Genomic DNA, 24,399 nt, shown 5'->3' with positions numbered 1-24,399 from the left:
CCGCGACCGGGAGACCCATGGGGTGGCGCACAATTGGCCCAGCGTCGTCCAGGGTAGTGGAGGGAATGGCCGGCAGGGATGTAGCTCAGTTGGTAGAGCATGGCGTTTGCAACTCCAGGGTTGTGGGTTTGATTCCCATGCGGGGCCAGTATGAAAAATACAAAAATAATGTATGCACTCACTAACTGTAAGTTGCTCTGGATAAGAGCGTCTGCTAAATGACTAAAATGTACCTTCACTAGTATTAGCGAACCGATATAGATGTCTGTAGCACGGGCACATTTTATTTTTTCAGCATCTCAGGTTTGGCATAAAAGGTATTGTATAATTAAGAACAGTATCTTGCAGGATTCAAAAGTTGGAATTGTAAGAGTTTTTGCTCTGTCCCTTTCTCTGCGATTGTCATTCTAATGGAATCCATAAAGAACAAAACCATGTCCTCAAACATTTTTATCAAAAGGTGCAAAGTTATGGGCAAAGACACAAAACACCCACATCAAATTATTTTTCTTAAATATTAAATACTTTTTGTGCAGTATTAATTTACCATCCTTACAAACCACTAAATGTAAATTAACATTACTGTATTGTACATAGGCTGGTCATCTACGTTTTGTACCTGTAGTCTTTCCATCACCATGAAGAAAAACACAATGCGCTATGCACAATACAGTGAGTACATTGAGACGTCAAGTGGTTTGTGATGATGTGATGTGGCTCAGTTGGTAGAGCATGGCACTTCTAATGCTAGGGTTATGGGTTCAATTCCCATGGGGGACCAGTACGAAAATGTATGCACTCAATACTGTAAGTTGCTCTGGAAAAGAGGGTCTACTAAAATGGAAAAGGATTGAATAGACCATTTCCATTTTCACTTAAGTTGCATTTGCAAAGTATTTCAAGAAACTGGAAAACATAATTTATATCAAGCAAGTAATTTTTATATTCCACAAGTATTATCAGATTAACTGTTTTGTACTGATAATTATCAGACACAAGTTACAAATGCTGGTAAACACTCAAATACATGTAGTTTTTAAAAAAAGCAGAAAAGCAGTGCACTGGGCCTTGTACAGTGGCTTGCAAAAGTATTCACCCCCTTGGCATTTTTCCTATTTTGTTGCCTTAACCTGGAATTAAAATTGATTTTGGGGGGGTTTGTATAATTTGATTTACACAACATGCCTACCACTTTGAAGATGCAAAATATTATTTATTGTGAAACAAGCAAGAAATAACACAAAAAACCAACTTGAGCATGCATAACTATTCACCCCTCCAAAGTAAATACTTTGTAGAGCCACCTTTTGCAGCAATTACAGCTGCAAGTCTCTTGGGGTATGTCTCTATAAACTTGGCACATCTAGCCACTGGGATTTTTGCCCATTCTTCAAGGCAAAACTGCTCCAGCTCCTTCAAGTTGGATGGGTTCTGCTGGTGTACAGCAATCTTTGTCATACCACAGATTCTCAATTGGATTGAGGTCTGGGCTTTGACTAGGCCATTCCAATACATTTAAATGTTTCCCCTTAAACCACTTGAGTGTTGCTTTAGCAGTATGCTTAGGGTCATTGTCCTGCTGGAAGATGGTTTAAGGGGAAGATGGTTGAAGAAGAATTTCCCTGTATTTAGCTCATCATTCCTTCAATTCTGACCAGTTTCCCAGTCGCTACCGATGGGAAAACATCCCCACAGCATGATGCTGCCACCACCATGCTTCACTGTGGGGATGGTGTTCTCGTTGTGATGAGAGATGTTGGGTTTGCGCCAGACATAGCATTTTCCTTGATGGCCAAAAAGCTCAATTTGAGTCTAATCTGACCAGAGTACCTTCTTCCATATGTTTGGGGAGTCTCCCACATGCCTTTTGGCAGACACCAAACGTTTTTGCTTATTTATTTCTTTAAGCAATGGCTTTTTTCTGGCCACTCTTCCGTAAAGCCCAACTCTGTGGAGTGTACGGCTTAAAGTGGTCCTATAGACAGATACACTAATCTCAGCTGTGGAGCTTTGCAGCTCCTTCAGGGTTATCTTTGGTCTCTTTGTTGCCTCTCTGATTAATGCCCTCCTTGCCTGGACCGTGAGTTTTGGTGGGCGGCCCTCTCTTGGCAGGTTTGTTGTGGTGCCATATTCTTTCAATTTTTTAATAATGGATTTAATGGTGCTCTGTGGGATGTTCAAAGTTTCAGATATTTTTTTATAACCCAACCCTGATCTGTACTTCTCCACAACTTTGTCCCTGACCTGTTTGGAGAGCTCCTTGGTCTCCATGGTGCCGCTTAGTGGTGTTGCAGACTCTGGGGCCTTTCAGAACAGGTGTGTGTATATATACTGAGATCATGTGACAGATCATGTGACACTTAGATTGCACACAGGTGGACTTTATTTAACTAATTATGTGGCTTCTGAAGGTAATTGGTTGCACCAGACCTAATTTAGGGGCTTCATAACAAAGGGGGTGAATACATATGCACGCACCAGTTTCCATTATTTATTTTTTCAATTTTTTTGAAATGAGTTATTTTTTTCATTTCACTTCACCAATTTGGACTATTTTGTGTATGTCCATTACATGAAATCCAAATAGAAAATCCATTTAAATTACAGGTTGTAATGCAACAAAATTCAATTAGCTATATAAGGCCATAAGCAAACAGGAAAACGCTCATCCAGAGGTGGCGCTCCTAGTGGCAGGGGACTTTAATGCAGGGAAACTTAAATCCGTTTTACCTCATTTCTACCAGCATGTTAAATGTGCAACCAGTTGTAAAACAAACTCTAGACCACCTTTACTCCACACACAGAGATACTAAGCTCTCTCTTGCCCGCCATTTGGCAAGTCTGACCATAACTCTATCCTCCTGATTCCAAGCAAAAACTAAAGCAGGAAGCACCAGTGACTCGGTCAATAAGAAGTGGTCAGATGACGCAGATGCTAAGCTACAGGACTATTTTGCTAGCACAGACTGGAATATGTTCCGGGATTCCGATGGCATTGAGGAGTATACTACATCAGTCACTGGCTTCATCAATAACTGCATCGATGATGTCGTCCAAACAGTGACCGTACGTACATACCCCAACCAGAAGCAATGGATTACAGGAAACATCCGCACTGAGCTAAAGGGTAGAGCTGCTGCTTTCAAGGAGCGGGACTCTAACCCACATGCTTATAAGAAATCCCACTATGCCCTCAGACAAACCATTAAATAGGCAAAGCGTCAATACAGGACTAAGATTGAATCGTACTACACCGGCTCTGACGCTCGTCAGGGCTTGCAAACTATTACAGACTACAAAGGGAAGCACAGCCACGAGCTGCCCAGTGACACGAGCCTTCCCGACGAGCTAAATTACTTCTATGCTCGCTTCGAGGCAAACAACACTGAATCATGCATGAGAGCATCAGCTGTTCCGGACGACTGTGTGATCACACTCCGTAGCCGATGTGGGAAAGACTTTTAAACAGGTCAACATTCACAACGCCGCAGGGCCAGACGGATTACCAGGACGTGTACTCTGAGCATGCGGTGACCAACTGGCAAGTGTCTTCACTGACATTTTCAACCTGTCCCTGACTGAGTCTTTAATACCAACATGTTTCAAGCAGACCACCATAGTCCCTGTGCCCAAGAACACCAAGGTAACCTGCCTAAATGACTACCGACCAGTAGCACTCACGTCTGTAGCCATGAAGTGCTTTGAAAGGCTGGACATGGCTCACATCAACACCATTATCCCAGAAACTCTAGACCCACTCCAATATGCATACCGCCCCAACAGATCCACAGATGATGCAATCTCTATTGCACTCCACACTGCCCTTTCCCACCTGGACAAAAGGAACACCTACGTGAGAATGCTATTCATTGACTACAGCTCGGTATTCAACACCATAGTGCCCTCAAAGCTCATCACTAAGCTAAGGACCCTGGGACTAAACGCCTCCCTCTGCAACTGGATCCTGGACTTCCTGACAGGCCGCCCCCAGGTGGTAAGGGTAGGTAACACATCTGCCACGCTGATCCTCAACATGGGGGTTCTCTCAGGGGTGTGTTATCAGTCCCCTCCTGTACTCCCTGTTCACCCATGACTGCATGGCCAGGCACGACTCCAACACAATCATTAAGTTTGCCAACAACACAATAGTGGTAGGCCTGATCACTGACAACGATGAGACCGCCTATAGGGAGGAGGTCAGAGACCTGGCCGTGTTGTGCCAGGATAACAACCTCTCCCTCAATGTGATCAAGACAAAGGAGATTATTGTGGACTACAGGAAAAAGAGGACCGAGCACGCCCCCATTCTCATCGACGGGGCTGTAGTGGAGCAGGTTGAGAGCTTCAAGTTCCTTGCTGTCCACATCACCAACAAACTATCATGGTCCAAACACACCAAGACAGTCGTGAAGGGGAAATGACAAAGCCTATTCCCCCTCAGGACACTGAAAAGATTTGGCATGGGTCCTCAGATCCTCAAAAAATTATACAGCTACACCATCGAGAGCATCCTGACTGGTTGCATCACTGCCTGGTATGGCAACTGCTCGGCCTCCGATCTCAAGGCACTACAGAGGGTAGTGCATACGGCCCAATACATCACTGGGGCCAAGCTTCCTGCCTTGGACCTCTATACCAGGCGGTGTCAGAGGAAGGCCCTAAAAATTGTAATTGACTCCAACCACCCTGGTCATAGAGTGTTCTCTCTGCTACCGCACAGCAAACATTACCGGAGCGCCAAGTCTAGGTCCAAAAGGCTTCTTAACAGCTAATCAAATGGCTACCCGGACTATTTGCATTGTTCCCCCCACCCCCTCTTTTACGCTGCTGCTACTCTCTGTTTATTATCTATGCATAGTCACTTTAACTCTACCTACATGTACATATTACCTCAATTACCTTGACTAACCTGTGCCCCCGCACATTGACTCTGTACTGGTACCCCCTGTATATATTACATTTACATCATTTAGCAGACGCTCTTATCCAGACCGACTTACAAATTGGTGCATTCACCTTATAGCCAGTTGTATAACCACTTTACACATTTTTTACATGTTTTTTTTATTTTTTTTATTTTTTATTTGGGGTGGGGTAAGTGGGGGTAGAAGGATTACTTTATCCTATCCCAGGTATTCCTTAAAGAGGTGGGGTTTCAAGTGTCTCCGGAAGGTGGTGAGTGACTCCGCTGTCCTGGCGTCGTGAGAGAGCTTTTTCCACCATTGGGGTGCCAAAGCCGTGAACAGTTTTGACTGGGCTGAGCAGGAACTGTGCTTCCGCAGAGGTAGGGGGGCCAGCAGGCCAGAGGTGGATGAACGCAATGCCCTCGTTTGGGTGTAGGGACTGATCAGAGCCTGAAGGTACGGAGGTGCCGTTCCCCTCACAGCTCCGTAGGCAAGCACCATGGTCTTGTAGCAGATGCGAGCTTCAGCTGGAAGCCAGTGGAGTGTGCGGAGGAGCGGGGTGACGTGAGAGAACTTGGGAAGGTTGAACACCAAACGGGCTGCGGCATTCTGGATGAGTTATAGGGGTTTAATGGCACAGGCAGGGATCCCAGCCAACAGTGAGTTGCAGTAATCCAGACGGGAGATGACAAGTGCCTGGATTAGGACCTGTGCCGCTTCCTGTGTAAGGCAGGGTCGTACTCTCCGAATGTTGTAGAGCATGAAACTACAGGATCGGGTCACCGCCTTGATGTTAGCGGAGAACGACAGGGTGTTGTCCAGGGTCACGCCAAGGCTCTTCGCACTCTGGGAGGAGGACACAACGGAGTTGTCAACCGTGATGGCGAGATCATGGAACGGGCAGTCCTTCCCCGGGAGGAAGAGCAGCTCCGTCTTGCCGAGGTTCAGCTTGAGGTGGTGATCCGTCATCCACACTGATATGTCTGCCAGACATGCAGAGATGTGATTCGCCACCTGGTTATCAGAAGGGGGAAAGGAGAAGATTAGTTGTGTGTCGTCTGCGTAGCAATGATAGGAGAGGCCATGTGAGGATATGACAGAGCCAAGTGACTTGGTGTATAGCGAGAATAGGAGAGGGCCTAGAACTGAGCCCTGGGGGACACCAGTGGTGAGAGCACGTGGTGTGGAGACAGATTCTCGCCACGCCACTTGGTAGGAGCGACCTGTCAGGTAGGACGCAATCCAAGAGTGAGCAGCGCCGGAGATGCCCAACTCGGAGAGGGTGGAGAGGAGGATCTGATGGTTCACAGTATCAAAGGCAGCAGACAGGTCTAGAAGGACAAGAGCAGAGGAGAGAGAGTTAGTCAGTTGAATGACCAGTCTTGAAACCTGACTGGTTTGGATCAAGAAGTTCATTCTGAGAGAGATAGCAAGAGAGTTGGCTAAAGACGGCACGCTCAATAGTTTTGGAGAGAAAAGAAAGAAGGGATACTGGTCTGTAGTTGTTGACATCAGAGGGATCGAGTGTTGGTTTTTTGAGAAGGGGTGCAACTCTCGCTCTCTTGAAGACGGAAGGGACATAACCAGCGGTCAAGGATGAGTTGATCAGCGAGGTGAGGTAAGGGAGAAGGTCACCGGAGATGGTCTGGAGAAGAGAGGAGGGGATAGGGTCAAGCGGGCAGGTTGTTGGGCGGCCGGCCGTCACAAGTCGCAAGATTTTATCTGGAGAGAGAGGGGAGAAAGAAGTCAAAGCATAGGGTAGGGCAGTGTGAGCAGGACCAGCAGTGTCATTTGACTTAACAAAAGAGGATCGGATGTCATCAACCTTCTTTTCAAAATGGTTGACTAAGTCATCCAGGATTCAGCAGGAGGAGAAGGTGGCAAAGAGCTTCGTAGGGTTAGAGGCAGATGCTTGGAATTTAGAGTGGTAGAAAGTGGCTTTAGCAGCATAAACAGATGAAGAAAATGTAGAGAGGAGGGAGTGAAAAGATGCCAGGTTCGTAGGGAGTCTAGTTTTCCTCCATTTCCGCTCGGCTGCCCGGAGCCCTGTTCTGTGAGCTCGCAATGAGTCATCAAGCCACGGAGCAGGAGGGGAGGACAGAGCCGGCCGGGAGGATAGGGGACATAGAGAGTCAAAGGATGCAGAAAGGGAGGAGAGGAGGGTTGAGGAGGCAGAATCAGGAGATTGGAGGGAGGAGGTGATAGGATGGAAGAGGAGAGAGTAGCGGGGGAGAGAGAGCGAAGGTTGCGACGGCGCATTACGATCTGAGTAGGGGCAGAGTGAGTAGTGTTGGAGGAGAGCGAGAGAGAAAAGGATACAAAGTAGTGGTCGGAGACATGGAGGGGAGTTGCAGTGAGATTAGTAGAAGAACAGCATCTAGTAAAGATGAGGTCAAGCGTATTGCCTGCCTTGTGAGTAGGGGAGGACGGTGAGAGGGTGAGGTCAAAAGAGGAGAGGAGTGGAAAGAAGGAGGCAGAGAGAAATGAGTAAAAGGTAGACGTAGGGAGGTTGAAGTCACCCAGAACTGTGAGGGGTGTGCCATCCTCAGGAACGGAACTTATCAATGCGTCAAGCTCATTGATGAACTCTCCAAGGGAACCTGGAGGGCGATAAATGACAAGGATGTTACGCTTGAATGGGCTAGTGACTGTGACAGCATGGAATTCAAATGAGGAGATAGACAGATGGGTCAGGGGAAAAAGAGAGAATGTCCACTTGGGAGAGATGAGGATTCCTGTGCCACCACCCCGCTGACCAGATGCTCTCGGGGTATGCGAGAACACGTGGTCAGACGAGGAGAGAGCAGTAGGAGTAGCAGTGTTTTCAGTGGTAATCCATGTTTCCGTCAGCGCCAAGAAGTCGAGGGACTGGAGGGTAGCATAGGCTGAGATGAACTCTGCCTTGTTGGCAGCAGAACGGCAGTTCCAGAGGCTGCCTGAGACCTGGAACTCCACGTGGGTGGTGCGTGCAGGGACCACCAGGTTAGAGAGGCAGCAGCCACTCGGTGTGAGGTGTTTGTATGCCCTGTGCAGAGAGGAGAGAACAGGGATATACAGAGGCATAGTTGACAGGCTACAGAAAATGGCTACAATAATGCAAAGGAGATCAGAATGAAATGAACTAAACATCTGGGAAAGGAGAGAGCAAGGCCTCCCTCACTTACGTTTCACTGAAACACCCAAATATAACTCTCCCAACTTCCACCTCAGAAACTATAATTGTTGTAAACTACAGCGGTTCAATGTTTTCTAGGAATAGACTAACTTAGTTTATTCAGCTAGCTAACTTGGTACAGTATTCTTCCGTGAAAATCGTCCAGGGCACCTAGTCATATGACGCCACAGCCAACTAGCATGCCGGACTCCAACAACACGGTTTAGCACCAATACTCGGCCACAACAAAGCACCAGTGTGTCAACACGCCAAGCAGATCATTCGTGTCTGTGTCTAACGTTGTGGGTTAGTCCCGACAGCTTGAACGAGTCCGTCGTCAACTTATTCAGCCAGTTAGTTAGCTAGAATAGTTAGCATACTAGCTAGCCCTCCCACGGCACGAACACTCAGAGAGAGCCAAGCTAACATTAACTAGTCACCCATGTCCCGAATTCCCTTGAACGATTCTGGCTACCAGTATGTAAAAACAAAACACAAATGTAGGTTATAACGTACCCCTAGCAGCTACTGTTAGCTAGCCAAGTGCAAAGCTAGCCACTGAATTGACTCAGCCAGTTCGCGTCTGTTCGCTAGGTCGTTCCAGCCATTGTTTAACAGCTATCCAGGTAGCAACAAGCTAGCTAAATTTCAAGCACAGTAGCCACTTACTACCTAACGTTAACGCTTCAGACAATGAGGTTAGAAAAACTGCTGAATCGCAGGCATTATTGTATGTAATTATTGTAGGCAGCTAGCTGGCGTAATTACAGGTACTCTCAGGCGTGAAACAACTATCTACAGTTGCAAATAGTTACCAGTAGCTACCCGCCAGCTAGTCCAGGTAGTGGGTTAGCTAGCTTCGTGCTTCACCGGGCTCAGCCGAATACAATACTAACCTACAATAATTACATACAACAACCCACGATAACTACCTACAATACCTAACTACAATCTAAATACATAGTTTAAGCTTTTTCTCGACAAAGCCCAAACTCTGTATATAAGCCAAGCTTACCTCCCGCCAGAGAGAGACACACCCGACGACGACGACGCTAGCCTGTACTACACACGGTAACTTGCTGCTTGGACAGTCAGGCTTTCTACTGTTATTTTACTGCCGCTCTTTAATTATTTGTTGTTTTTATTTTTTAGTTATCTATTTTTTACTTAACCAACAATGCATTTTAAGATAAATAAGTGTTAAGGGCTTGTAAGTAAGCATTTCACTGTAAGGTCTACACCTGTTGTATTCGGCCCATGTGACAAATAAAATTTGATTTGATGTGGGTGGGATGATTTGGAAATAAGTCTTGACTTTATTGTGATATCCTAGTCACATAAAAAAATAAGTAAATCAATAAAATAATAAGGTATTCAAATGGTTTACTGCCCATAGCTTGTCTGTCAAAATGATAACTAGATTAAATATTTTGTAGTCTGTAGCCGACACCGCCGGTATGTTGATCATCAATCATCATCCATTTACCCTATTGTCTTTTGGGTAGTGAATGCAACTCTTCAATCTATATTAAGTCCCTTCCCGTTAGATCAGGGGTGTCAAACTTATTCCACGGAGGGCCGAGTGTCTGTGGGCTTTTGTTTTTTCCTTTCAATTAAGACCTAGACAACAAGGTGAGGGGAGTTCCTTACTAATTAGTCACCTTAATTAATCAATCAAGTACAAGGGTGGAGTGAAAACCCGCAGACACTCGGCCCTCCGTGGAATGAGTTTAACACGTGCATTAGATTATACCGTGTACCAGGGTATTTTGAAATACAGCAGGTATGATTTCCAATACCATTGAAACACATTTTCTTTAAAGGTATGATTTTCAGAAGGTACAAATCTAGATACCGCCCAATCCATCTTTCCATTGGCTCCGTGTTTCTGACATGGAAGCATTGGACGGAGAATCCTTTTTTTTTCTTCAAGTGGGGTGATTATAATATTTTATATCATTAAATTCTGTCATTCTTTTTCTCTCTCATTCTCTCTCTCATTTTCTCTTTTGTCTTACTATCTCATGTTTTCTCTCTCTGCTCTACCTTTCAAGTCAATTTACTGGTTAGCTTGGGTCTGTGTAATGGACACAGAGAAAGCTTTAAATTCATTTAGCGAGCTCCTGCATGGGACCCAATCTACTGCAGCTAATGAGCGAAGATAAGAATTGTGTCGGAGAGGGGTGCATAGTCATAACACAGCACTTGTTAAATTTCACTACAGCATGTCCTTCCCATTGACTAGGCTGCGTCAGCTTTACGTTGTTCCGAGGGCAGAATTTACATTTATAATCTAGTCTATAACTCAGGTTTACGATACTGATACAGACGAACAATGTACAAACAGGCTATGTAAGTGGTAAGAAATACATGGACAATCATGGGACTTCTATGATATGTTTCTGTGTTTGTTGATAAGCACTGCACTCATGTTAAGCGGATTTGTTCTTTATAGGCTACCTAGAAAATGTTTCGCGTCTCTGCTCCTTTTCCCTTGTTGCACACTTGCTGTCTGTTTGGCGCAGATAATCTTACTCTCCCAGAAGAACATGCCCAGTGCAGATATGTGATAATGAGCAGCCGGTGCTATATGAAGGTCCACCACAGTTTCCCTTTGAGAAATTGCAATGATTGTAAAAATAATTGGCATGTATACATACCACTGGAGTAGAGTTCTTGTTTTGGCCTAAACAAATAGATACACAGTACTTCTAGAATTCAATATTATACATTCTAAAATAAAGTATATGTTATATGGAGGGAGTATAGTGGCTACTAGTATTCATAAATGGCTATGAATGTAATTTGTTATGTGAAATCTGCATCTGTTTGATGCGGTGTTATGTCTCCTATTCCATTGCAGTGTTGTTGACAGCATACCCCCCCCCAATCCGCCAACCCACAAACACTGGTCAGAGGCAGGTTGGTCATAAGAAACTTGTGCTCTGTTGACCAGACTAAATGCTAAAGTTCAATTTGGTAATGTGCAAGTGTCAACCATATGGCACTGTTATGTATTATGGATATGGCACTCTTAGTCAGGGATACACCCACTCTGTACACCTTACAGGGTGTGTACCTATTGTTGTATTGAAAAGGCTCTCATATCCAGCTTTTCTGATGTCTTGACTTGCAGTATGACGTTAGTGTTTTTAATGCAGTGTATGAATCATATATGTCAGGAGATATTCCAGGCGATCTGCACATTTGAAAGAGATACTGACTGATAGTTTTTGATTCAGCGCTTGGTAGCACATCCCGGCTTCTAGAATTATCAATGGTTGCTGTTGGTTCTTATTATTTCCATCTAACATTAAATGTGATCTCTGTAGCTGTTGGCTCGGTTATGGAGCAGATAGCGCGATTGGCTCTCTGGTTTGAACAAGACATGGCTGAGGTGTTTGGCCAGCTTTGGACAGGTTCGGCACCAAGACATCTCAGGTGCAACCCATCTCCTTGAACATGGCTCAATATGCACACAAATGTTTTATGTGAATTAATGTGTTTACCACATATGTTTGTGTTTCCGGCAGTCCCCAAACTGAAGCTCCAGTGGATCGTTTGACAACTATAAGGAACCAGGATTTAAGTGTTGGTTTCTTGCCTTTTTGTTTCACTCTTGAATATGTAATATCTTTGAGTCCACAGTGGAGCTGCTTAGTATGGTGAGTGAAGACAACTTGTTCCAGTTGAAAGTATGGGGATCAATAGTATTTGGGTCTGTAGGCCGAGGGTGAGCACTAGCAGCCAGTCCTTCAGAAATTGGTGCTGAACCTGGCAGTGTGTCAGTGAAGGATGGAACAACACTAACACACATACACCTAGACATATGGTTGTGATGCAGGACACACACACACACTAACCTTTTGATGTTGGTGAGTAATGGGGTTTGTATTTTGTCGCTGTACCCTGACAGTTTGCTATGGCGCAAGGCACCAGGCCTGTGTTAATGGGAACATAGTTGTCAGCAGTGACACTGGGATTTACGGCTTGCTATCCATGTGATGTCCTTCTATATATTTCATTTATTTACTTGCTGTCTACGTGGGCTGGAGAAGTGCATTTCTTTTTATATCCTTCAAAATAGATAATTAACCTGTTGGTTATCGCTCAATATTGAATTATGTTGGTCTACTCAATATTGTTTATGCTCCATGCTACTGGTAATTCCAAAACAACTGAGTATTTGTTGGTGAGTTCCTGCACATTTCTTCAGGTCTGCTGTTGTGGTGGAGGAAAGTGAGGATTTGTACAAATTGACTGAATCACTGGACAGTTGTTTACACCGTACTATTACTGAACAAAAATATAAACGCAACATGCAGATTCAAAGATTTTATTAAGTTACAGTTCATATAAGGAAATCAGTCAATTAAAATAAATAAATTAGGCCCTAATCTATGGATTTCACATGACTGGGAATAAAGATATGCATCTGTTGGTCACAGATACCTTTTTTTTTTTTAAAGGTAGAGGCGTGGATCAGAAAACCAGTCATATATCTAGTGTGACCACCATTTGCCTCGCGACACATCTCCTTCGCATAGAGATTATCAGGCTGTTGATTGTGGCCTATGGAATGTTTCACTCCTCGACAATGACTGTGCGAAGTTGCTGGATATTGGTGGGAACTGGAACATGCTGTCATACATGTCGATCCAGAGCATCGCAAACTTGCTCAATGGGTGACACATCTGGTGGGTATGCAGGCCATGGAAGAACTGGGACATTTTCAGCTTCCAGGAATTGTGTACAGATCCTTGCGACTTGGGGCCGTGCATCATCATGCTGAAACATAAGGTGATGGCGGCAGATGGATGGCACGACAATGGGCCTCAGGATCTCGTCACGGTATCTCTGTGCATTCAAATTGCCATCGATAAAATGCAATTGTGTTCGTTGTCCGTAGCTTATGCCTGCCCATACCATAACCTCACCGCCACCATGTTCTGTTCACAACGTTGACAACAGCAAACCGCTTGGCCACACAACGCCATACAAGTGGTCTGCGGTTTTAAGGCTGCTTGGACGTACTGCCAAATTCTCTAAAACGACATTGGAGGAGGATTATGGTAGAGAAATTAACATTACATTCTCTGGCAACAGCTCTGGTAGACATTCCTGCAGTTAGCATGCCAATTGCACGCTCCCTCAACTTGAGACTCATGTGGCATTGTGTTGTGACAACTGCATATTTTAGTGGCCTTTTATTGTCTCCAGCACAAGGTGCACCTGTGTAATGATCATGCTTTAATCAGCTTCTTGATATGCCACACCTGTCAGGTGGATGGATTATCTTGGCAAAGGAGAAATGCTCACTGACAGGGATGTAATCAAATTTGTGCACAACACATTTTAGAGAAATACGTGTTTTGTGCATATGGAACATTTCTGGGATCTTTTATTTCAGCTCATGAAACATGGGACCAACACTTTACGTATTGCGTTTTATATTTTTGTTCAGTGTATTTATCCACATTCATAATATAATGTAACTTATGTGCCTAAATTAGACGTTAAGGATGCACTGTGGAGTAGTGGTAAGAAATAGACTTCATTATGGTATCCTGCCACATCTTGCCTTTTGACTCAATAAAATTATTGTTCTATCTATCCCGGTAGGCAATTTTATTGCATAAGATCTTCTGCTTGGCAGTTAAATCAAGCAGAAATTGTTTGAATGGTATCTGAAGCTTCCGTATATGAATGGACTAAGATAATTATTTCGTTTACAGCACTTCGTTCTCACGCAACCCGGACTGGGGGGACAATGTTGGGATGGGCTGAGGGGTTTCCATGTTAGGATGTGCTGAGGGCTTTCCACGTCCTCCACCATGAGTCCCATGTTTCCACTGGACCCTGGCAGCCCATTGAGTGTTCATTGTCACATCTGTGAAAAATTTGAAGTGGGGAGTGAAAGAAAGCGGGAGGGAGAGTGTTTTGAGGTGGGGAGCGAAGGAGAGAAAGCAAAGGCCTGTGGGTAATAGAGGGATTTCTCTGGTCTGCAGTGACAAAGAGGAAAGGTCCATTCATATTAAAACAGAGTGAGCCGATTTTAATAATTGTCACTTATATGTGAATTAGAGTTCGGGCAGTCTGGCCTCGGGTCGGATGCTTTTTTACCCAGATTCTTTGTCGGCCGACCTGCTATCACGTTGCATTTGTGCACGCCGCAGGTGACCATAACTTGGACCAATGTATTTATTTTATGTAACCTTTATTTTATCAGGGAGTCATACTGAGACCAAGGTCTCTTACAGATGAGCCCTGAATTAGAAAAGTTCACACATCAAATACAGAAATAAGAGAACAAACTTGGGGCTGAAAGAAGATATGTAAATTGCATGTTGGCCCATGTGGGGGAGGTGCTGAGTTGTCATAAGTTGAAGCTTTTGTTGTCCCGACTCATTTGTATTTAAATTCGGCTTAAGTGTGGGTTGCTGAGGAAGACCAAATGTGTTATATTCTTTCCCCCTCCCAGCTCTTCTTCATTCTTAAGAGCGAGAGAGAGCTCATTAGCACTCAAGACAACGCACACATTATATACCCCAACTGTATCTCTCTCTCTCTTTCGCTCACTCACTGACTCACTCACTCACTCACTGTCTGACTTTATTACAAACCCGTGGTTGTAGCATAATTCCTCCCTGCAGACCAAGGAAATTCAATCAGATGGATCATTTTAGATTGTATTTTATGTGCACTTAATTGCAGCTCATGAGACGACCCCAAACTTTTTCCACTCTGTGTGTAACTCTTATACTGACATGGAATTGGTCTTGTAGGAGAATTGGCCTGTTTCAATAATAATGTGTATGCAGTATATTTGTTTACACAACTACTGCCTTTGTTTGCTACACACACATTTATGCTAATAAACTGAGTCTACCTTACAGTACCCCAACTCTTCTGGAATATGTTTGTCAACAGAAGGGTTAATTTTTATTTAATTAAGCCCTTTATGTGTACTTTTCTGACTCCTCTCATGAAGTCTTAGGGCAATGGAAAGTAATCACATTTGTACTCATAAGACAGATCATGGGCTTTTCATCAGGATGGTTAGATGGCTTCATAACACTATGTTCAGACGCAGCTACAAAGTCATGTCAAACAAAAAAAGGACACTTTTTCATACCAAGACCAGTAAAAGAGCACTGTATGAAACGAAGAGGTGCACTTGGCCACACTTAATCTCAGTTGTGCTGTAGACTGCAGTGTACCTGGATTGAAAAATACCAAAGCCCCTTTTTCCTCTGCTAGGATTCAATGGTAACATGTAGTAGTGAATTTGGGGGGGTAGCCTGATCTGGAATCGAACCCATGTCTCTGTGACTCAGTCCAACACCTTAGTCATTACCCTAATGGCTAAAACCTCTTGACGAGGTTCCTACTTTGTACTTACACTTCCAGTCAAAAGTTTGGACACACCTACTCATTCAAGGAATCATGTAGTAACCCAAAAAGTTTAAAACAAATCAAAATAGATTTTATATTTGAGATTCTTCAAATAGCCACCCTTTGCCTTGATGACAGCTTTGCACACTCTTGGCATTCTCTCAACCAGCTTCACCTGGAATGCTTTTCCAACAGACTTGAAGGAGTGCCCACATATGCTGAGCACTTGTTGGCTGCTTTTCCTTCACTCTGCGGTCCGACTCATCCCAAACCATCTCAATTGGGTTGAGGTCGGGGGATTGTGGAAGCCAGGTCATCATTATTTCCTTATTTAATCGTTGGGAAATTCAATGTTGTCAGTAAGATCTTTGCATAGAATTTCTGTTGATCAGCTAAAATTCAGCTGCCAGAACTCCACACTCATCACTATCTCGGCTCATTTTCTCTCTTTCTCTTTGCTTCACTACTCTGATATCCTTCTGATACACAAGTGGAGAAGAAAAAAGATTTTCCGTTCTCTTTTGATGAGAGAAAGTGGGACGATTAGGTGTGAAAAATAGGTTGGGAACATCCAACCGTATCCATAAAGGGAATGCCATCACCGAGTAGTAAGGCTCAGGCAGATAGTCAGTGCTGTCCCTGGAGAGTGGCAGCTGCAAGACTTTCTAAGCTGAGAACTCTGAAGCAAGCAGACATGCCATCTTTCGGGGAATGCAAATAGGCCAAACACCTTTTAATCTTCACCCTCAACAACATCAAGACCGATTGCACAGTTCATGCTGATCCTACCTGTATTAGTTTATCGCCCAGTCAATCTAGGGCATGACTGTACAAGTGCATGGAAAACTCAAACAGGTTACACTGTATTACTACTCAGACAATGTATGACTCAATAGCCCTGTTTATAACTAACATGCACCCTTTGTCCTGATCTTGCCCACATTCTGATTGTGACAGCTTTAGACCGGTTTAGACGATTAAAAGACACATTGTGATATGATTGTGATCAGATCTTCCTGACCACTTCCGGAGGTAGTCAGGCACACATTGTATCAATCAAGTGTTAACCGATCTAGATGGTCAAACCATTTAAATCATCATTATACTGGCCTCTAAAATCCATTGACCGGTAGCACCATTCACTAATGGCATCAATAATTATCTTAAAAATAAATAAATATTATTTTGAAAGAATCTGTCAGATAATTTGCATACAGGGAGACACCAGCTGATCTGGTCACAATGCGGACACAGTGGACAGATAAGAGACACATTTCAATACAATGTGTAGACGCGACAAACCTTGATCAGATAGTGATTGGATCATATTGATCAGATCACAAACCTCATGTTAGCGCAAGGTGTAAACAAGACTAATGACTGAATAAAATGGCTGAAGTAATGTAGTGACGTTCTTCAGGGCACCAATAATTTCAACTATTTAATAACATCAACACTATTGAGCTATTTTAGACCCCACTACAGACAGCTTGTTCAGCTATACTTTTAGATAATAATGCATTGTCCATGTAAAAACTATGACACCTTTTGAGGATAAAGGTGTTTTTTATTTTTTGTTTGTTCTTGTCATAAATATTTTGTGCAAATTCGCACAAATCATTATCTGTGGGATTGAATGTCAGAAACTTAAATCAAATTAAATTATATTTGGCACATGCACCGAATACAACGTGTGCCACCAGAGGTCTCTTCACAGTCCCCAAGTCAAGAACAGACTATGGGAGGCACACAGTACTACATAGAGCCATGACTACATGGAACTCTATTCCACATCAAGTAACTCATGCCAGCAGTAAAATTAGATTTAAAAAAAACAGATAAAAATACACGTTGTGGAACAGCGGGGACTGTGAAGCAACACAAACATAGACACATGATAACATACGCACTATACACACGTACACATGGATTTTGTGTTATAGATATTACATTTACATTTCATTTCAGTCATTTAGCAGACGCTCTTATCCAGAGCGACTTACAGTTAGTGAGTGCATACATTATTTGTTTATACTGGCCCCCTGTGGGAATCGAACCCACAACCCTGGCGTTGCAAACGCCATGCTCTACCAACTGAGCTACATCCCTGCCGGCCATTCCCTCCCCTACCCTGGACGACGCTGGGCCAATTGTGCGCCGCCCCATGGGTCGTAGAGTAGAGGCCTGAGGGGGCACACTTAATTTGTTGTGAAATCTGTTATGAATGTATTGTAATGTTGTTAAAATGTATAACTGCCTTAATTTTGCTGGACTGCAGGAAGAGTAGCGGTTTCCTTGGCAGCAGCAAATGGGGATCCATAATAAATACAAATACAAAGGTGCTACACATACATTATTTTTTTTATTTTTTTGCTTTGTAATTTCAGAAAATGTCCATAATATACAGTGCTTTCGGAAAGTATTCTGGCATATGAGCCTTTCCTAATGATTCAAAGTTAGAAAATTATAATACAAATAAATAAACAGATCAATGTGCAGGGGTACGAGGTATTTGAGGTAGATATGCACATGAAGGCAGGGTAAAGTGGCTAGGCATCAGGATAGATAATATAATATGAGTGAAATAAAGAATAGAGTAGTAGCAGCATATGATGATTGTAAATGTGTGTGTGCACGTGTGTGTATGTTTTGTGTGTGAGTGTCGCTGTAGTGTGTGTGTATATGGTGTGTAGTCCGGAGTGATTAGTGTTTTTTGGGGTTCGGGTTTAGATTATTTGGGTTGAATGCTGTAACACAGAATAAAACAATTAATAAAAGTCCCATGATGGTAGTGACTGCCCATTACTAGTAATAAATCATTTATTCACATTACTTAAAAAAACAAAAATCTGTTGTAGTGTATATTACATTTGTTTTATTTGATTACTTTGTTTCATTCCAAGTCATCATCTCATCTCTATAGAGCTCCCGCCTATGCTGTCAAAGTAAATAATGCATACTTTTATGACTGCTGAATACCAACTATCAATCACTTAGATCATGTATTTTCAGGTAGAGATACCTCGCAAAGCAACAGCGGCTCTCTATATCCTCACGATCGCACATTATTCTCTCCCTTTGCATGTCTGCCCCACACTAACCTAACGTAGCATGGTCATTGTACCTAATTACTACGTTTTATGCGTTAAACTATGTAGAATATTGGCCTGTTGGAAACTACAACTCCCTACTACATCTCTCAGTTCAGGCTGGATCTGATTTATCTCTAGAGAAACTGTGCAATGTGCGCATTTAGCTCACAGGAAATACAAATAACTACATGGAATTCAATTAATTGAACCAATGTCAGTCAATTAGTTGTTTAATAACTGACATTTTGGTTAATCGCTGAGCACTAATGATGTGTATAGTCTTGTGAGTGTGCATAGTGAGTGCAAGATAGGGTAAGTGCAGGTAGCCTGGGTAACCCATTAATTAACTATTTAGCAGCTTTATGGCTATTTAGCGGTCTTAAGGCTTGGGGGTATAAGCTGTCTCGAAGCCTGTTGGTCCGAGAGCTGATGCTCCGGTACTGTTTTCCGGACAGTATCAGAGTGAACAGTCTGGCTTGGGTTGCTGGAGTCTTTGGCAATTTTCTGGGCCTTCCTCTGACAGCTGAAAAAGAAAACGAGGGATGCACTCTCTAGGAGCTCAGATGCAATAATTTTATAACCAACGTTTCGACAGCCAAGCTGTCCTTCCTCTGACACCGCCTGATATAGAGGTCCTGGATGGCAGGGAGCTCGACCCCAGTGATGTACTGGGCTGTCCAGCCTCCTTCATGATTGTGCGGGTCTGTGTGTACCATGTTAAGTCCTTAGTGATGTGGACGTCAAGGAACTTGACGCTCTCGACTCTCTCCACTACAGCTCCGTCGATGTGGATGCGGGCATGCTCCCCTCTTTCTCCTGTAGTCCACGATCAGCTCCTTGGTCTTACTGACGTTGAGGGAGAGGTTGTTGTTGTTGTCATGGCACCACACTACCAAGTCTCTGACCTCCTTCCTGTAGGCTGTCTCATCGCCGTCTGTGATCAGTTCTACCACGTCGTGTCGTCAGCAAACTTGATGATGGTGTTGGAGTCGTGCGTGGCCACAGTTGTGGGTGAACAGGGACTACAGGAGGGGACTTAACACACACCCTTGATGGGCCCCGAATTGAGGATCAGGGTGGCGGAGGTGTTGTTGCCTACCTTCACCACCTGGGGCCGCCCCGTCAGGAAGTCCAGGATCCAGTTACAGAGGGAGGTGTTCAGTCCCAAGGTCCCCAGCTTGGTGATGAGCTTGGAGGGGACTATGGTGTTGAACGCTGAGCTGTAATTTATGAACAGCATTCTCACACGTTCTAAATAAACGTTCTAATCACACCGGTTTGAGCGTACGCTGCAGGGACCACTGTAGAATGATCACACCTGTTTGTTTGGTATGTGTGAAAAGGTTAATTGGACACATTGAAAGGAAATAATGAAAACCAGCATACACTTGGCCAGCCCTCCATGGAATGAGTTTGACACCCATTGGTTAGAGGAAAGAGCAAACCTTCCTTTTTGGTTTACACTTCCAATGAATACCCTCTTCATAATGGATGAAGCACATGTGTAATACATTTATAATGCTTTCATATGATAATGTTACCTTTTTTTCTGTGACAAGAGACAGTTGAGATCATTGAAGCCAGTACATTTCATTTGTGTCTGGCTCTTCTTGAAATGTCATTGCTCTTTGAGTTTGGTTGATGTCTTTGACAGTGTCTGCTTATCATGTCTCTGTCACATTCTGTTGTTGGCAGTGTCGGTCTCTGGGAGGATTTTTCTGTTATCGGCTGTTTGTTTGAATTGGCACTAGTTCACAAAGCAGGTGAAGACCCACACTGGGTTTGGACTAATAAGAGGGGAAACACTGTTTTGGATGGTCATTTAATGTAATTCCAGTGCTCCATTACGTCAGACAGACACTTGATAGAAGAAGACACTCCATAACTGTGCTATAAAAATATTTCTGGTCAAACAGATGGAAAAGGGGTCTTAGAAAACATCTACCAGAAAAAGTCTTAAAAGGGATTAGAAATAATACAAAACACTAATGTTTAAGTAACAACCCCTAACTAATATCAACACCAATATTTCGTTTTGGATTAATTATTTGTACATTTAAGTACATTGGCCTGTGCCTTGTAATTCCATGACCAAAAACCCACATATCTTAGATATTTTTGAATTTCTCTCCCTTATGAGGAGGGAGGATAATGAAAGTTCACAGAAGTAACAAGTAAAGGTAGACCTACCAATTTACAGTGCCTTCAGAAAGGATTCACACCCCTTGACCTTTTCCACATTTTGTTGTGTTGCAGCCTGAATTTAAAATGTATTACATTTTGATTTTGTGACACTGGCCAACACACACTACCCCATAATGTTAAAGTGGAATTATGTTTTTAGATTAATTTAAAATGAAAAGCTGAAATGTCTTGTCAATAAGTATTCATCCTCTTTGTTATGGCAAGCCTAAATATGTTCAGGAGTAAAAAAGTAGCTTAATAAGTTAATAAGAGTTTTTGGAAAACGTGGTCACATAAAATAACTGAGATTTTACCATCATTCTGGTACCAAACTTTACATCTGCACTGTTCTTTGATTTAAATGTGTTTTTGTAAAATGTTCTGTGGAAATTGTTAAAAGTAGTCCATGTGCATAGAGTTGTATGGTTTGTTTAATTTTGCAATCAATGGTTTGTGTTTGGCATACTTGTAAAGTGAAAAATCTGAGTTTCAGCGTCATTGTGTTACTGTGAGGTGCCCCTAACACACTTATTCTGCTTTGTGAAATGGTCCTTAGCGGCATAGCACTTGCTCTATTTATTGAATTGTGTTCACAACAAGTTCTAGTTTTAGAAAGTCATTTACAAAGATCTGAGGTTTCAGATATTTTCTGATTTCTATATAAAGTGCACAATTCCTCTCCCTAAGTGACGATGTTTAGGTGTTTTTTGTTGTTGTCATAAGTGGTTTATCTGAAATAATTGGTGGTTTCACCCTCCTTTTCCCTCCTTCCTTCCACGATAGGTTCCCAGGAAGATGTGGCTGTGAGCTTGCTCAGAGTGCTGATCCTGTAGGTCTTCACCTGATCGTGACCATGGGGATATGGCCAGGTGGTGTCCGGGCCTGCATTGCAGGCCAGGAGAACTGCTCTGCCAACAATGAGTCCAAGGACTACTGTTACTCAGCCCGTATCCGCAGCACCGTGCTTCAGGGCCTACCCTTTGGAGGGGTCCCCACCGTCCTCGCGCTGGACTTCATGTGTTTCCTGGTGAGTCTGCCTAGAGATCAGTCTTGCCTGAATTTCAAATTGATCCCTATCCCCATTCCAGTGTTGCAGGTTTTTCTCTCTCCCCCGTAGTTCATTTATTGACTTATATCACTGATTCATTGGCCAGAGATTCTACTTACCTGGGACCCCAGGTCTGTGTACAGCAATACTTATGACCTGGGTCCTAGTGACTTTATGCTAATCTGCATTGATCACATAGGTATACAGTATATCTATGTGTATATGTCTACATATGTGTGTGTGTGTGTGTGTGTGTTTATATGTATATCTGTGTGTGTGTATATATACAGTACGTATGTATACAGTGCCTTCGGAAAGTATTCATTTTGTTACGTTACAGCCTTATTCTAAAATGGATTAAATAAAACATTTTCCTCAGCAATCTACACAAAATACCCCATAATGACAAAGCGAAAACAGGTTTTTAGATTTTTGGGCAAATATATAACAAATAAACATAAATACCTTATTTACATAAGTAATCAGACCCTTTGCAATGAGACTCGAAATTGAGCTCAGGTGCATCCTGTTTCCATTGATCATCCTTGAGATGTTTCTACAACTTGATTGGAGTCCACCTGTGGTAAATTAAATTGATTGGACATGATTTGGAAAGGTACACACCTGTCTATATAAGGTCTCACAGTTGACAGTGCATGTCAGAGCAAAAACCAAGCCGTGAGGTCGAAGGAATTGTCCGTAGAGCTCCGAGACAGGATTGTGTCGAGGCACAGATCTGGGGAAGGGTACCAAAACATTTCTGCAGCATTGAAGGTCCCCAAGAACACAGTGGCCTCCATCATTCTTAAATGGAAAAAGTTTGGAACCACCAAGACTCTTCCTAGAGCTGACCGCCCGGCCAAACTGCGCAATCGAGGGAGAAGGACCTTGGTCAGGGAGGTGACCAAGAACCCGATGGTCACTCTGACAGAGCTCCAGAGTTCCTCTGTGGAGATGGGAGAACCTTCCAGAAGGACAACCATCTCTGCAGCACTCCACCAATCAGGCCTTTATGGTAGAGTGGCCAGATGGAAGCCACTCCTCTGTAAAAGGCACATGACAGCCCGCTTGGAGTTTGCCAAAAGGCACCTTAAGACTCTCAGACCATGAGAAACAAGATTATCTGGTCTGATGAAACCAAGATTGAACTCTTTGGCCTGAATGCCAAGCATCATGTCTGGCGGAAACCTGGCACCATCCCTACAGTGAAGCATGGCGGTGGCAGCATCATGCTGTGGGGATGTTTTTCAGCGGCAGGGACTGGGAGACTAGTCAGGATCGAGGCAAATATGAACGGAGCAAAGTACAGAGAGATCCTTGATGAAAACCTGCTCCAGAGCACTCAGGACCTCAGACTAGGGCAAAGGTTCACCTTCCAACAGGACAACGACCCTAAGCACACAGCCAAGACAACGCAGGAGTGGCTTCGGGACAAGTCTCAATGTCCTTGAGTAGCCCAGCCAGAGCCCGGACTTGAACCCGATCGAACATCTCTGGAGAGACCTGAAAATAGCTGTGCAGCAGCGCACCCCATCCAACATGACAGAGCTTGAGAGGATCTGCAGAGAAGAATGGGAGAAACTCCCCAAATACAGGTGTGCCAAGCTTGTAGCGTCGTACCCAATAAGACACAAGGCTGTAATCGCTGCCAAAGGTGCTTCAACAAAGTGCTGAGTAAAGGGTGTGAATACTTATGTAAATGTGATATTATTATTTTTAAATATAAATTAGCAAACATTTTGATAAAACAGTTTTTGCTTAGTCATTATATTATATTTATTTTTATTTATTAATTAATTTAACGACATCTCCTCCCTGTGTTTTAATGTGCCGGAAGTTGAATGACAATCGCAACAAATATGACTGCACCCTTGTTACCTGGCTACATAAGGTGAATAGTACACTAATCAGGGTTGGGGTCATTCCATTTGATTGTCAGTGCATGAGAGAAATTGAAATTCCAATTCAAGAATTTATAAGCAACATGTATTTTTTATGAGGGTTTTTCTGTAAAAGCTTTAAGTGGAATTTCATCTAGCTTTTTTTTCACAAACTGTAATTGTGATGGAATACGCTTGAAAAGTGGAGGCGTCATAGAAAAAAAGTTAACATTGCTGGAGACACTGTCTCCAAAATGGCAAGGTGTCTCAAGCAGTGTTAACTTCCAGTCAATTCAAAAAGCAAATAGAAATTCCACTTAAAAATTTGACAGAAAAACCCTCATAGAACATAAATGTTGCTTATAAATTATTGAATTCGAATTTCAATGTATCTCATGCACTGACTGAATCAAATGGAATGACCCCAACCCTGATTAGTGTACTATTCACCTTATGTAGCCAGGCAACAAGGGTGCGGTCATATTTCTTGCGATCGTCTATCAACGTCCGGCGCATTAAAACACAGGGAGAATTAGTTCAATATGATATATATTTGTCAAAACAACTAAAGAACGTGTACAGAATTTGAAAGATATGGTGTGTTTTCACGTAAGCACTCGGAAGCCGACGTTGGCATTCCCATAGACTTAACATGGTGGGTTGGCTAGTTAGCTTTGTGGCACATCAGATTGCAAATATCCTAATGTTATCTACATAAAAACATTTAGTTTTTTGTCTTTTT

The 24,399-nt window shown here is 43.2% G+C and overlaps 1 protein-coding gene and 1 non-coding gene across 4 annotated transcripts in view; both read left to right on the top strand.

Moving 5' to 3' along the window:
* The window catches only part of LOC121572325 (CSC1-like protein 2), an 89,659-nt gene that overhangs the window by 6,546 nt on the left and 58,714 nt on the right, over window positions 1-24,399 (top strand). For all 3 annotated transcript variants that reach the window (XM_045226498.1, XM_045226497.1, XM_045226496.1), the window contains exon 2: window positions 21,513-21,756. In XM_045226498.1, coding sequence (XP_045082433.1) covers window positions 21,583-21,756 — 174 coding nt within the window. In that variant the 5' untranslated portion in view covers window positions 21,513-21,582. The remainder of the gene's footprint in view (window positions 1-21,512; window positions 21,757-24,399) is intronic.
* On the top strand, window positions 711-781 carry trnar-ucu. Its single transcript has one exon. It is a non-coding gene; the product is annotated as a tRNA-Arg (tRNA).

This window comes from Coregonus clupeaformis, chromosome 17 (assembly GCF_020615455.1).
Source record: "Coregonus clupeaformis isolate EN_2021a chromosome 17, ASM2061545v1, whole genome shotgun sequence".
NCBI lineage: Eukaryota > Metazoa > Chordata > Actinopteri > Salmoniformes > Salmonidae > Coregonus > Coregonus clupeaformis.
Note: the sequence above shows the minus strand (reverse complement) of the source record. Positions and strands in the feature narration are given on the sequence as shown.